At 42.0% G+C, this 12040-nt stretch overlaps 1 protein-coding gene across 1 annotated transcript; it reads left to right on the forward strand.

Annotated features, from left to right (window-relative positions):
* Positions 1-1829: 1829 nt before the first annotated feature.
* On the forward strand, positions 1830-10125 carry Rcn1 (reticulocalbin 1; the record flags this gene model as incomplete). The annotated part of the gene is made up of 5 exons (XM_015477737.2): positions 1830-2055; positions 2998-3176; positions 4868-4928; positions 7878-8077; positions 8960-10125. Coding segments are annotated over 5 exons (774 nt in total), but the record flags the coding sequence as incomplete, so codon positions are not given.
* Between the last annotated feature and the right edge of the window lie 1915 nt (positions 10126-12040).

Raw genomic sequence — 12040 nt, forward strand, 5'->3', positions numbered from 1 at the left:
GATTCATTTGGTGTAAATTGGATGTACCCTTTTCTCAAAGGAAGGCTGTATGATCTGATGTCCCTAGTTTTTTGTTGGCCTGAGATTCAGCTCCTTAGTGGGTAGCCAATGGGCAGGTCACCACTGTGTTTCCAGGTTTGGAGCAGTGCTTGGCACACAGTAGCTGGGATTAACACTGCACAGTGCTGAAAATCTTCTGCTGTGTCTGGCTAGAATTTCCTGGGGGGAAGCCTGAAGATGCTTAAGGCTTGAGAGCTGTTAACATTGGGAAAGAAGGGACACCATAGGGGTGCTAGTAGCATTCGAACCTTTTGTTACCTTCCTGAGGAAGAAGAGCTTGACCAAGCTCCCTGGGTTCAGGTGGGAGATGGTGACTTTGAATAATTACTCCACCCCCCTCCCCACACTCATACCCTGTCTCCTATAGTTATGAGTTATAGGAGATCAAACCATCAAGCTGCACTAATAAAGAGCTAAGGAATTCATTTCCCTTCTTTTGTGGGGATGGTGCGGGGGATTGAACTCAGGGGCACCTACTTTGTATTTTATTTAGAGACTCTCACTAGGTTGCTTAGTGCCTTGCTTTTGCTGAGGCTGGCTTTGAACTCACAATCCTCCTGCCTCAGCCTCCCAAGCCACTGGGATCACAGGCTGCATCACCATGCCCAGCTCATATCTCATTTGTAATTAATCAAAGATCAACTCCAATCAGAACTTTTGTTGACAAGAAAATTTTACCACTGAAGTTAATTCTAGCCTCAAAAAGTCATAGTTGGCCAGTATGACCTCATCCCAGGTAAATGAAATTAGGGGTGAACTTTTGTAGGCATTAAAAATAGCTTAGGAATGTCTTGGAAGTTCCCTACAGAAATGGTGTTCCTAGCTTGGGACCATCTGGCTTAGAGATGGACACATGGCAAGTTTCCAACCTGAAGTCTGCTTTGGACCAGTGATTAGGATGCCTCAATGGAGTCCAGTGGGAAATCACTGGAACCTGGGCCAGTTGTAGAGCTGTGGAGACCCCAGTGGTCTCGGGACCTTCACCGAGAGAGGAGGGGCCTTAAGCTTCTGCAGCTGCTCAAGTTTCTGGAATAGGTTCCATGCCATGGAGGTTCTTTCATCTCTGATATTTTATGCTGTGTCCAATAAGATCTGATCACCTGAGGCTGGGGATGTGGCTCAAGCGGTAGCACGCTCGCCTGGCATGCGTGCGGCCCGGGTTCGATCCTCAGCACCACATACAAACAAAGATGTTGTGTCCGCCGAAAACTAAAAAATAAATATTAAAATTCTCTCTCTTTAAAAAAAAACACAAAAACCAAATTGCTTACTTTTATGATTTACGTTGAATTTTCAAAAAAAATTTTTTTTTTTTGGCCTTGGACCTGGAGCCCCCCCAAAATGAGTCCTTATCCTGGTTGTACCAGATACTATCTGTGTGATCTTGAAAAATCGTTGCATTTCTCTGGGCCTCAGTTTTGTTACTCTAAAATTAGGGAGTTGGAATACTCCAGGAAGGACAGATAAATTTGATCTTCCAGGTCAACTCCAACAAGTTGGTAGTGGCCATCCCCAGAGCATTGTGGTGAGAATAATTCTGAAGTCATATCTAGGATTGTCAGGACAGAGGGGCATGGTCCATTAGTAATGTCTGTAATAGGCAGCAGTCGAGGTATGGGAGAAGGGCATATCATTCTTGAAAGGATACATGTTAGCACTTTTTCCAACACTACTAGATCACGGATTCTATTTCAGTAATTTATGCATTTTTAGATTGTGCAAGTGTTTGATCTTTCACTGGACCAAGATCACACACACCTTTATAATAATCTTGTGGGTTTTTTTTTTCCTTTTATTACAGGAAGATTGTTGATCGAATTGACAGTGATGGGGATGGCTTTGTCACCACCGAGGAGCTGAAAAGTTGGATCAAACGGGTGCAGAAAAGATACATTTATGATAATGTTGCTAAAGTCTGGAAGGATTATGATAGAGACAAAGACGATAAAATTTCCTGGGAAGAATACAAACAAGCCACCTATGGATACTACCTGGGTAAGAGGTGCTATAGGAGACATCATCCAGCTGGGGTCCAGGGAACAAGCTTCTTGAGGGGGATTTTCTTCTCTCTCTCATCATGCCTACCCATTTTGGGAGGTGGCAAACCCTCCTAAATAGAATCTGTTGAGAACAATCTGCCTACTAAGAATGGACTGAGTTGCTTACTTTGAAGTCCTTTGTGGATTTGTAGGGGAAGGTGTGAAGGACCACTAAATCCACTAGGTTGCCGCCCTACTTGGACCTGCATCTCAGAGATGCACACAGATAAGAAAGCAGAAAGGAAATATATCTGTGGTACAGTTTCAAACTGTTGGTAAATTTTAGGTAGCAAGAATGGAGTGTTGTGGAGCAGTTGGAGATGGGGAGATGGTTTTCTGGAGGGTGGTTTGGGATCCAGGTCTTGAAGAATGGATTTATATTTGGAGAGAGAGAGACCTGCGGGGAAGGTTGGGGGCGGCAGAGAATAGTGCATTCAGTAACATTTGGATTTAAGACAAACTAGATCAAAGGAGTAATGAGGCAAGAGTGTGGTTACATAGTTCCAGGGTGCAAACCCTCTTGTTGCCTGGTAGAGACAGCAAGGAGACAAGCCTCAAGAGAACCAGGGACACACAGGTGCTCAGACTCACACTGAAAGCCAGGCAGAGGCATTTAGACAAGACAGGGAACCAGGGAGCCTATGTACATCTTAGATCAAAGAATGTATTGATGAAAGCAGAGTTCTGCAAAAAGAAGTACAGTATTGTACCGTCTAAAGCTTATGCCCTTAACCACTTGCTCTGTTGCCCCTAATAAGCCATTAGGGCCTCTATGAAGGGATGACTTGAAGGGACAGATACTAGAGGCATTCTGAAATAAAATGTTTTTAAAGAACTCAGTAGGTCAGGACCTTTTGTCCAATGTGTAATGTTTGGCTTTTCTGCATACATCCTGTAGGAAACCCCACAGAGTTCCAAGATAGTTCCGATCATCATACCTTCAAAAAGATGCTGCCACGTGATGAGAGAAGGTTCAAGGCTGCAGACCTCGATGGGGACCTGACAGCTACTCGAGAGGAGTTCACTGCCTTTCTACATCCTGAGGAGTTTGAGCATATGAAGGAAATTGTGGTGTTGGTGAGATCAATGAGGAGCCTGGGCTAAGAAAAGACCCAGGAAAATGCTGCCGTTCATCTTGTCCCTTCATCCACAGAGAGACATTTTTTTAGCCTAAAGAATTGGAGAAGGAATCTGAAGTTGAATGTGTTGAATACCTATGTACCCAGGAAGTTAGTGCAAGCTAGCCGCTGTAACAAACAGCCCCCAGTCAAAATCATTTAACATGATCAAAGCTTATTTCTTACAAAGTCCTGTACAGATGATCTCAGCCAGGTTCATCTCCTGGGCAGTTCCCCTCTAAACACCATCAGGTACCCAGACTATTTCCATCTTGGGCTCTATCATCTTGTGGCTTCAAGGTCATCTTGGTAACAACCAGGTGGGAGACAAAGGAAAGAAAAGGAATAAAGAGAACGTATAGATGGTCTTTACTTTTCTGGCCACGAAAAAAGACGCATCCCTTCCATTTATGTTGCAGTGACCCCTTCTAGATATGAGGAGACTGGGAGAGAGAGTGTAGACATGTGCCTAGGAAGAGCAGATGGGTTTAGGGAGCAACTGGCTTGTCTCCACCTGTTTTTTAGCTTTGAGGGACTTAGAAAAAGATTTTGAGATGAAATGCACTGGATTGTTAAAAATTTATGGACTTAAGGTGGAATGGTGGTTTATAATGTTGCTATTCTTAAAGATGGGTCTTTGGAAGATAAAGGGATCAGATGCTAGGGCTTGAGTGATGAGTGTCTTGTAAGGCCTCTGAGTTATCACTTTCCCGTGTTGTTTTGGGTCCCAGGTGCCTATTTCCCACAACAATTAAATAAATGCCATCATCTGTTTCCTGGGCAGATGTCCTGAGCCAGTTTCAATTGCTTCAATGCTAGGAAATAGGTGCCTTCTTCCAAAGAGAAGCCTTTGTTCAGAAGCAGCTCTGGATTGTTTTAGTCATCCAGGTGGGGGAGGCGTCCACTCCTGCCCCAGCTCATGCTCAGGACACCTAGGACCCTCGGGACTGGGTCAGGGCTTCAAGAACCATTTCTCTCTGCAGCCCAATATCTGTTTAGTGATAACTAATTTTCCAGAGGACCAGTGATGATGGAATTATCCACAAGTGGACTGATTACATGCCTTCCAGATTAGTGCTGTGTTCTCTGGTTGGCTGTTTTCTTTGACTTGGGATGTCTTTTGAGTTGCTATGCCTATGGAGAGTAAACTCATTTAATTACTGACCCTGGCAAAAGAACTAATTAGGAAGTCAAATATACTAATTCCAAAGTAGAATAATTCAAAAGTCAGATATACTTTTATTATTTAATTATTTGTGATTTCATATTTCTCTGATTATTCAGTGTTCCTAGTCCTGGTAGCTCTAGAATCTGTTTTTGTGATCATTCAATCCAGTGGTCTCACAGATTCCCCCAGTGCTTGACTAGATGGTGAAGATTGGTTGGGTTGGCAGGGCTTCCTGATGGATTCACAACACCTCTGGGCTTCTACGCACATTTTTCTTTAGGGAAGGATTTTTGCTTTTAAAATTATAGGGAGGAGGAGTAGGGACAGAATCCATTGTCTGTTTTAACAGGTGAACTAGTGCCTGGGCAGGTAAGGGAATGAGCCTGGAATCACCAAGCATGAGGCCATGAAAGGTGGACATTAGAATTCTCAGCTCAGAGCACACGACCATCTTACATTGTATTTTGCCCTTTGCTTCCTAGGAAACTCTGGAGGACATCGACAAGAACGGGGATGGGTTTGTGGACCAGGATGAGTACATTGGTGAGTGCCGGCCTGGAGTTGCTCAGCTGTCCTCGTGGGGCAACTTTCTTCCACACATAGACATCTCTTAAAGCAGCAGCTGCTGGGACTTCCCAGTAGGGAGGGCCTTCCACCCCATTTGTTATATCAGCCCTAGTGGTGCTATATCAGGGGATCATTATTTAGCCTTCCATCAGCCCAGCCTAGAATCCCTGAGCAGATGTAGCTATGGTCAGTAGAACTGCTTGTGTACCTGAGCTCTCTGCAGAAAGGTATCCTTTTCAGAGAATGAATCTTCTACCAAGTGCCCAGTTACCCAATGACATAGGCATTTTTTCCATCCGGGGTTGTCTATACCTAGCATTGTGATCTAAAGATGTTCACTTAAGCAGTGTTGAGAAGTGCATTTTCAGGTCTCTGTGAGCACTGGTTGGCTGAAACTTGAGTTCTCACTGGGGTCACACGCCACCATTGCTGGATAGAGCCCTCCCTGGTAGCCCAGTGTCCCCCCATCCCCCCAAGCATAAAGGAGCAGGCAACAAGGAAATGTGCATTTTGCCCCAGAAACTGCTGAGGCAAAACTGCATACTGCATACTGCCTTCTCATGACAGCTCTTGTGTTCTCATCTCAACCTTTTAAGTCAAAGCTGGAAAATCAATTGATTTAAGTGCTGACCTATGAGAGAGGAATGCAATAATATAATTTTCATATACATATTTAATAGAGACAGTTAATTATCTTTGTATGTAAACCTAGAGTTGCCTTTACTCTCTTGTTTTGTGGTTGTATTTTGCCACCCCACATACAGAGACACGTACCTTTGGTAATGATGAGCAGAGTTTCTGCTCATCATTAGAAATTATATTTGGTTCTGAGAACTGAACAGTTGCCTGTCTGTCTTTGGTAACAGACAGGTAGCTCTTGCCACAGTAATTAAAGTGATCTTGGTGGTACTACCCTTTAGAAAAAAATGCTGATAGCTACCTCATCATGCAATCAGATGTGCCTTTCAGTTGCTGGGTACACGTGAGAGGGAAGTGTTCAGCCCCTTGGAGGTCTCACTGTGACAGTGGTGATAGAATTAGACTGACAGAAAAGGCAGACTGATAAAAAAAGCAAACAATGTAGCACTTTTGATTAGCAGCCTGTGCTGTTCCTCCTGAACTCTGCATTGAAATGGTGCAAGTCAGGGGCAGAACTCTGTGAGTAGCTCTGCCTAAAAGAAATGTTCCATTCTTTACACCAGGCAGAGAGGGAGGTAGGGGCATTGTATATGAAAATCGAATTTCGAGTGACTTGCTGTCAGAAAGACCTGCTGTATTGACTTCTTTTCATTTCTGGGCAGCCTCCTCTTCAGGCAGGGCTGAATGGGAAACAGGTGATGGTGTGGTATAATGGAAAGGGCACTGGAATCAAGAGCACTGGCTTCTCCACTTAATAGCTTCACAACCCTGAGAGAGTCATGTAACTCTAAGACTCAGTTTCCTAGTCTGCAAAATGGGAAAACATAGCTTCCATCTTTGTAGGATTGATTGAAGTACAAATTAGCTAATATGTGGGGCAGCCCTTTCTTAAAAACAATGAGTAAATATTAGGTGTGGGCTTGCCTTGTTGCTACCTTAGAGCCAAAATTCAAGCCAAAAGCTTTCATTCCTTTCCTGCTTCGTTTACCACCTGATAGTTTTTCCTATATTGAAATTTCATATTACAAAGAGTTTTTCTCTACCTTGAAACTTTATTACAAAGGTTTTCTATATTGAAACTTGATTATAAAGAGTTTTCCTTATACTGACTTTTTATTTATTTAAAAAAAAAAATATATATATATATATATATATAGAGAGAGAGAGAGAGAGAGAGGTTGATGGACCTTTATTTTATTCATCTATTTTTATGCAGTGCTGAGAATGGAACCCAGCTTATTACAATGAACTTTTCTCTACACTGAAACTGCATTACAGTGTTTCTTTTCTGTGTTGCAACTTTTTAAAAAATGATGTTTCTAAACTGTGCTCCCATCAAAGACAAACTGCCCACAGTTCAGACTCTTTTCTAAAAACAAGCAATGTATAAATGTTTCTTTCTTTTTCTTTTTCTTACTATTTTGGAAATGTGGGTAATGGTCTGTCTTATGGAATTGTTTTAAGGATGGAAAAAAAAGAAAGCCCTTTGGAAATGACATAAATGACAATAGTTATAAGCACAGTGGTTAAGGCCATGGGTTGGAAGCAGAGCACCATGTTCCTATGCAGCCTCAAGCTCAGGCTAGTTGTGGTTTGCAGGGAGGCTATGCCTGTTTTCATCTGTAAATTGGAATCACCAACTACACCTAGTTCATATGGTTGTAAGGAAGTTAAATGAAACAAAAAGCATGTGGAACACTTTCAGTTATCCTGACCAGTGTAGAAAATGCTCTGAGGTGGTCATTATTACTAGTTTTCACCTTTATGTACCAACTTGGGTTACAGAAGCCTTCACATAAACAACCCATTTGATCTTCCTAATAACCATGTGATTTGCCCATTATTATTTCCATTTTACAGACACAGTCCATTTGGATGTGTCTTTGCTGACAGTTCTTACAGATAAATTTAAGGCTCATTCACCGAAGTAATCTAATTCCAGTTACAGAACTAAGTCAAGAGTCAAGGTTCGCTTCCTGGATCCTAATCTCAGGTCTTCCTAGTCCACCAGGTGGCCTTCAGAGTGGATAAATCATTGCATTATTATCACCAAGAATCCTCCCACCAGCTACTTGAGTTAGGTCTGTTGATGGGGCTGGGAATGTGGCTCAGTGGTGGAGCACTTGCCTAGTGTGCCTGAGGCCCCGGTTCCATCCCCAGCACCACCAAACCTAATGACACTAAGAGGTAGGAGGTAGGTCTCTTGATTGGTCATCACCCTTCCAAAACCTCAAGGGGTCAAGTGTTTTGACTTCTCCCTTCCCTCTTGAACGCTTTCCCTTCTAGCCGATATGTTTTCTCACGAGGATAATGGCCCTGAGCCAGACTGGGTTTTGTCTGAACGGGAGCAATTCAGTGACTTCCGAGACCTGAACAAGGATGGGAAGCTGGACAAAGACGAGATTCGCCACTGGATCCTCCCTCAAGATTATGACCATGCCCAGGCCGAGGCCAGGCACCTGGTATACGAGTCGGATAAGAACAAGGTAATTCAAATGTTTGTGATCATTGATTGAAAGGTGACAGTTTACATAAGATTGCTTTGTTTGCCTCTGGTGATAGCACTGGCCCCTGTGGCCCTGTCATGCTGACTTCCTGTTCTTGCCCTGCAGTAGAGACCTGTAAACTTGAACCAGACCATGGTAGCCCACGGTGAACTCACTGAGCCCAGACTCCTCTGGACAGCCAGCTGCGAGCCACAAACTCTCATTGAGTCATACCTTTCAGGATTGAAGAACCAGCAACTCGGATGTGGGCAGGGCAGGGAATTAAAGCAAAACATGCCTGCCCTAAGACAAGCTTATTCATCCATTCGTTCAGTTACCAAATGTTCATCAGGCTTCTGGGATATGCCAGGCACAGGGAAGCTTATCCCCCTCCTCAGCCCAGATATCCTTGGGCAGGCTCCCACTTCTGGTTCTAATGCCAGTACTTTATGATCTACTGATATCAAAATAAATAAATACAATTAATAAAAAGTCCTGCTCCATCCAACTTTGCTAGTTGCCCCAAAGTCCCAGGTTATTCAAACAGTCAGGTCGAGCAGCTAGGCTATAAAAGGGAAGTGGAATTCTTCAGGGCCTGTTTGAACGTGCTTGCACTGCTTGTAGACATAAATGGATTCCAGCTTCTGAATTACTTAGGGACCTACCTGATGTACTTTTGCACAGCTTTTATAGCAAGAGGATGTTCCAGTTTGGAATTTTGAAGTGCAGTAATGGTAGATGAAAGAGGAACCCGGAAGCTTCTGAATTATTTAATGTAGCATTTAAGACATTGCAAATCAATGAACTAGCATGGTTTTCATGATGAACTGTAGACTCACAGTTACCACAGCTTCCTTGACAGCTCTTCCCTCTCTCCTACAGGATGAGAAGCTAACTAAAGAGGAAATACTAGACAACTGGAACATGTTTGTTGGAAGCCAAGCTACCAATTATGGGGAAGATCTCACTAAAAATCATGATGAACTTTGAATAGACACTCACTATAATGTGGCAGATTGTCATACGCTTTCATTTATTGTCTTGGGTGGTTGCTACAATTGTCTAATTTACAGTAGTTGTGTCCCCCCAAAAGCAAGTTTATACCTCAGATTGGGGTACAAATGATTTTTTCACTCAAGATCTACTGGAAAACGGTCATCACTATTTTTTCAGTAAGATTTCTCTCAAAGCACATTACAATCTTGGCAAATTGCAATTCTGCATGGGGACACATTGCTACAACATGACTTTTTAAGTTTTTTTCCACTAAATTTAAATGAAAGTGGAATAAAACTTGAAAAAAAAAACCCTATTATTATTAAGGTTGGGTGGGAGGGGCAGTATATGGAGTGACTGCTACATATTTTAACTATCAGGGTTTTTTGTTGTTGTTTGTTTTTTTATTACTTGCCACTGCTAAAAAGTTGGAGAAGTAAAGATTCTGATGAAGCTAGATAGTGGCATTGTCCCAGGTAGCCTTATTTCCGAGCAAGTCTAACATTTCAGATTCTTTCTTCCTTTTTACTCTGAGCTGTTACTGTAAGTGGTATATAAAACCTCTGTGCGTTTTTATGAACAGACCTGCTAATGTGCACAATAAATCCACATTTTCTTTTTGTTTTTATATAAACTGAGAAGCAATCAAGAAAGATAATGTGAACAAGAAAGGAGTTTTAGAGGTAGGGAAAAGACGAATGTCAAGCATTTGAAGAACTATAGGAAAATGATAAACACTTTAAATATACTTGAGAAATTTTTCTTGACAAGTAAATGAGGTAGGTCTGATCTTTGAAATAGTGAATAGAAATACAGTCCGTTTCTTCAGTGATCCTCAATTGGAATGAGACCATGGGATCACAAGAAAGCAAAATGTAGTGGAATTCATTAGTGAACGTGAATCCCTCACCTCGGATCTGCCTCCAGGATTGTTGACACTGTGGGATTGGGATTGTGATGTTCCGAGCCATTGACTGAACTGGCAGAAATGATGACTACAAGCTGAAATTCCACCTTGTGAGTAGGAAGTGAAATAAAGGATCCCGAGAGGATTTTCTACTGTGTCCTGTGTGTTTGACTTCACATAGACTGTTCGTGGCATCGTTATTCATACATAATTAAACAGTGCAATGGGAGTCCATGGATAAGATTATAAAGCTTCTGGGTTTTTTAAACCCAGTTACTAGAATGTCCAGAATATATATCCATATTCGCTAATTTAATAAATCTATACTTAACAACATCCTTTCTCTATGTAGTTAGGCCACCTGCAGGTCATTTAAAGATATTTCTGAGACAGGTTTCAGTTGGAATATCCAGACTTCTTACCAGGCCTAAGAGGCCCTGGAGGATGGGGTCCTCACCTCCCTCCTCTGCATTATCTCCTTACCCTCTTCCTTTTATATCCCATCCCATATTCATATTGCAGCCCCACTGACTTTCTGGTTATCGAACACACTGGTGGCATTCCCAGGACAGGACCTTTACACGTGCTGCCTCCTTAGATTCAGATCAACCATCTCTCATCCTCAGGAAATGAGTGTAATGAGGCCTCCTCAGTGAGGCCTCCTCAGTGTCCCCACTACTTAAAGTCGTCCTCACTCGAGTCCCTAGCTCATTCCCTGTTTTATTCTTGTTAGGCATTAACATTTGTATTTTGTTTCCCAGGGCCATTGCCCAAATTTCAGCCACATGGGTGGTTTGCAATGACAAACTTAACTCTCATGGTTCTGGAGGCCAGAGTCTGAAATCAAAGTGTCAGCAGGGCTATGTTCCTTCCAAGGTCCCTGAAGGAGAATACTTACATGCTTCCCGGTTTCTGGTGACACTAGGAGTGCCTTAGCTTGTGGCTCACTCCTGTCTCTGCCTCCAACTTCAATATGGACTCTGCCTCTTTTCCCTGGGTCTCCCCTTGACATGTCTCTTATAAATACACTTTAGTCAGATTTAGAGCTCTTCACAATCCAGGATGATCTCTTCTTGAGATTCTTAATGACAGCTGCAAAGACACTTCTTCCAAATAAAGTCACATTCACAGGTTCTGGGGGTTGGGGGGTAGATATCTTTTGAAGGGCTACCATTCCATCTTCAGTTTCGTTTGGCCTTGTTTGTACATCGCCCCTCTCTCCTAAGCAGGAATGTAAACTCCATGAGAATAGCACTCTGATCTGTCTCCTTTACTGCTGTTGACAGGGACCTAGAAGGGTAGAGTCTGGCATACAATAAATGCTCAGTAATCATTTGCTTAACAAACTAGAGGCTGGTAGTTTTAATCAAAAGGAATATTCACCAGCAAAAAAAAAAAAAAAAAAAAAATCTGCAAAAATATAAAAATAGCTAATACTTAATGGATGATGAGTTACGCAATTTGTCCAAGATTCTATATTCATTTAATAATGGCAGGGCCAGCTCACAAATCCAGATGTTTCTAGCTCCCCAAATCTCTGAAATTTAGCATTAAGTGGTACTGCTGCAAATCTCTTGATTCTCATGTTTTCTCTTTATTTCTTTGCTTACCCACAACATATGGTTATGTGGTCAGGAAATGAAAATAACTCTGCTTAGCTAGAAACAAGCTGATTTTTTTTTTTTCTAGCAATGAAAACCTGTTTTTAGGAAAATGAGAAACTTGCTAACCTTATGTAACCTAAGCATAAGCATAACATTTTTATAAGGTGCTAATATTATTTTTCCTGAAAAAGGGAATACTGGTTGATTTATTAAGTTGTACATAGTAGGACGCTAGATATATTTGGAACATTAGGTTTTTCTTTTCAAGTCAGTGCACATAAGAAGAGTAATCTTCAAAGAGACTTCAGCTTCTGGGGCTGAATTTAACACTATTTAAAGAAAGAAAACCTTAGCCAGGGGATATAACTGTTAACATGGTGATTTGTAAAACCTTAGATTTCTAATAAGGTCTGACTGTTTCAAGGAAAACATATTTTGTTTCTAGGTAACATTTCA

The sequence above is a fragment of the Marmota marmota genome, unplaced genomic scaffold (assembly GCF_001458135.2).
Source record: "Marmota marmota marmota unplaced genomic scaffold, marMar, whole genome shotgun sequence".
NCBI classification, from domain to species: Eukaryota; Metazoa; Chordata; class Mammalia; order Rodentia; family Sciuridae; genus Marmota; species Marmota marmota.